Source organism: Nicotiana tabacum, chromosome 4 (genome assembly GCF_000715075.1).
Source record: "Nicotiana tabacum cultivar K326 chromosome 4, ASM71507v2, whole genome shotgun sequence".
In the NCBI taxonomy this organism is placed as follows: domain Eukaryota; kingdom Viridiplantae; phylum Streptophyta; class Magnoliopsida; order Solanales; family Solanaceae; genus Nicotiana; species Nicotiana tabacum.
This window is the reverse complement of record NC_134083.1, coordinates 6,874,043-6,877,065: the sequence shown is the minus strand read 5'-3', so window position 1 is coordinate 6,877,065 and position 3,023 is coordinate 6,874,043. Positions and strand designations below refer to the sequence as shown.

The 3,023-nt window shown below is 32.6% G+C and overlaps 1 protein-coding gene across 2 annotated transcripts; it reads left to right on the top strand.

The window, feature by feature from the left end:
- The first annotated feature begins 1,683 nt into the window (after positions 1-1,683).
- LOC107811688 (uncharacterized) lies at positions 1,684-2,801 on the top strand. Of its 2 annotated transcripts, none has more exons than XM_075251122.1 (4): positions 1,684-1,875; positions 2,022-2,120; positions 2,212-2,339; positions 2,457-2,801. In XM_075251122.1, exons 1-4 carry the CDS (start codon positions 1,771-1,773, stop codon positions 2,530-2,532), a joined length of 408 nt encoding a protein of 135 aa, XP_075107223.1. In that variant the 5' UTR covers positions 1,684-1,770; the 3' UTR covers positions 2,533-2,801. The 2 variants fall into 2 exon arrangements, with proteins under 2 accessions (XP_075107223.1, XP_016492152.1); XM_016636666.2 differs by having other exon boundaries at positions 1,685-1,875; positions 2,212-2,373; positions 2,457-2,786.
- Positions 2,802-3,023: the final 222 nt, after the last annotated feature.

Genomic DNA, 3,023 nt, shown 5'->3' with positions numbered 1-3,023 from the left:
TCATTTCAAATAGCAAATGGTCGAAAGGTGGAATGGGGTAGATCCAGATCGGATGTTTGTATATTTTTTCCTTTATATAATTCAGATTTAGAGTAAAAGAAAAATGGAAAATATAATTGCACGACCACGTACTAATAACACAAATGGATTTATAGCCTTTAACAGTTGTTTGATTGCAAATCGTGATATAATCCTCGGATTGCTATCCCACATCCAATGTGAAATAGCTAATACCATCATTTAACTATAAAATTTATACTGGTATTAACTAATATCTATAATTAAACTTTATTAATTTTTGTGATAAAAGTATAAATAATACTTTTAACTATAAAATTTTATCGCTATAATGACCTCTTTTGGGGACTTCTAGAAATTAGCTTAGTACGCAGGCTTTTAATTCAAATGAAGAGGATTTGATAAAGAGTTAAAACTATTACGCACATTTAATTATGTAGTGATTAAGAGCTTTGATATGATCAGTTCATCCATTAGCCTTGCAGAGTTTACATTTTATACATGAAAATAAGTAACTAACCGAATTTAATTACAAGAAACATGCCAATTTAATTTTTGCTAGAGACGATAATTTTAATTATATATCACCGCATTTGAATGGTTAACAATATTTAATATGTCACTATCTATTACTCCCTCCGTTCCAATTTATATGAACCTACTTCTTTTTTGGTCCGTTCAAAAAAAGAATGATCAATTTATATATTTGGAAACAATTTAGCTTAAACTTACAATTCTACCCTTAATGAGAAGCTTTTATAACCACACAAATACTCTGGCCCATTGACTTGTTTAGGACCATAAATTCCAAAAGTCTTCATTTTTTTCTTAAATTTCGTGCCCGGTTAAACATGTTAAAAACGGATGGAGTATTTATGATCATATTTGACCGATATCAGAATCTAAAATGTCACTGTCATTATCTACTGAGGAGAAATCTGGCAACAAATCACTTATTTAGGTCTAAAACACTACACTTCTTTAATTTTTTCCTAAAAAAATAATACAAGGGCATATATCGTACAACCACTATCCGGAGCAGATAATATATAGTAGTACTGCTAATATGCAGATGGAGACTTTCTTAATTACATTGGTGATAATTTGCCGATCTATAGAGACCTCCTTAATAATTATATGTTGGTGATAGCTTTTGCAGATAGAAATCTCCTTAGGTCATATTTACTGCACCCTAGTCCCCAGGTATTGCTTTTGATTTGAACTTTAAAACCCCAAACTAAAGAAGAATTGAAAAGTCACTATTAGACTGATGGCATTAAGAGCTAAATCTGGACTCATGTATAGAGAAAATCGTTCATACTCATTCAAAAATATACAGTACCAAACGCATTTCGCCTATTTAAAACTTAAATTTACACTTAAAATAACTCAATTTTTAAGCAAACACTAAAAATACACAAGGAAAATTTAAGTACAGTTTGAACAAAAGAAATACTCCATGGTTGTGTAGTACATCGTGGGCCAATTGGGTAAAACACCATCATCCCATGCATGCCGTTAGTAACCCCAACTATTTTTTATTACTACAAATTACTTCTAACACCAACTATTTTTTATTAAAACCAATAGAATAATTAATTTTTGAGTTAATTGTTTTTTTCAAATATAAAGGAGGTTGAGTTCACTCCTATAAATATCTCTCTTTATCAATTGTGCCATTCCACACACACAGACACACTCTCTCTCTCTCTCATATCCTCTCATCCTTAGTCCTCACAACCATTTTTCAGAATGAAGTTTCTTCTGCAGATCTCAGCTGAATTGGAGAATGTCTGTTCACTTCGTCCAGACGGTAACGGTGGAGTCAATAGTGTCACCATGCCATATTTTTTTCACGTAAAATTTTTTACAAACACAAATTCAGTTTCTAACTCTTTCTCATTTTATATACTCCTGCATTTATATAGCCTTATTCTTTTCAATGTGAAAGTCTTACCAACTCAGATTTGTTTCTAACTCTTTGTCTCTTACTATTGTTTAAGCTTAACTGTGAAAAATGTGGGGAAATCACTGATGAGCAGTGCACATACTTGAATCAAAGAGTCAACCATAAGGGCAAAACCTACAACCATGTTCTCAAGGTAAAAGAAAACAAAAGAAAAAGATATTGCCGTTGCTCTTCGTCTTTCTAACATTTTGTAAATGATCGATTTCTTTTTCTTTGACTGATAGTGCAAGGGGTGCGACAGAGTTGGAACGGTTAAATTGATCTCGGGTTCGGGAAAGGAGTATACTGCTGCAGATTCCGGAGCCTATGTTCCATTGATGGTTTTTGACGTTGAAGGGTTGCTTATGCATAGGTATGTCTTCAACGGCGGTTGGGAGGTTTTTCCGGTAAGTGTCTTCAGTTTCACATATTCATTTTTCCAAAAGATTGCAGACTTCTTAACGACCCTATAATTTCATTAATATTGTAGGTCTCTGGCAACAGTATCAAGGTCAATCTTGTTGGAGGCGGTTTTGTGGGAGATGGTGTTGCTCCACCTGTTGTGAGAAATCTGAGGAGCCGTTTCGTAAGAAAATGAGTGGTTAATCAACTGGTGGTCTGGTGCTTGCTATTTTATGTCGCTTGTTATTTCTATGTTTTTCGGATTTTAAGTGCTAAGATTTAAGTATTAAGACCTTTTCTTTTAGTGTACCTTTATTCTGTTATCGTTCGAACTTTGATGGGAGGTTGTTCCCATTGTTTTCCATCGCATTAAAAGAAGTTTATAATATGTAGTAATGTCTTTGTTGGTGAAAATTAGTTCGTCCTTTTTGCAATTCCTGATTCCCACAATAAGGCTATGAGGACTTGTGTGGAACAATGTTTCTTCACTTATTGAATTATCATTTACGCTATTTTCTTTAAATTCTATTTTATAACTCAAAATATAATTTTTACTATTATTTATGTGGGTTTTTACATGTGTACCATAAGGCTAGTCTAATAAATAAGGTAGGTTATACTTACTATAAAAGATAAAAGATATCTTATAAACTAA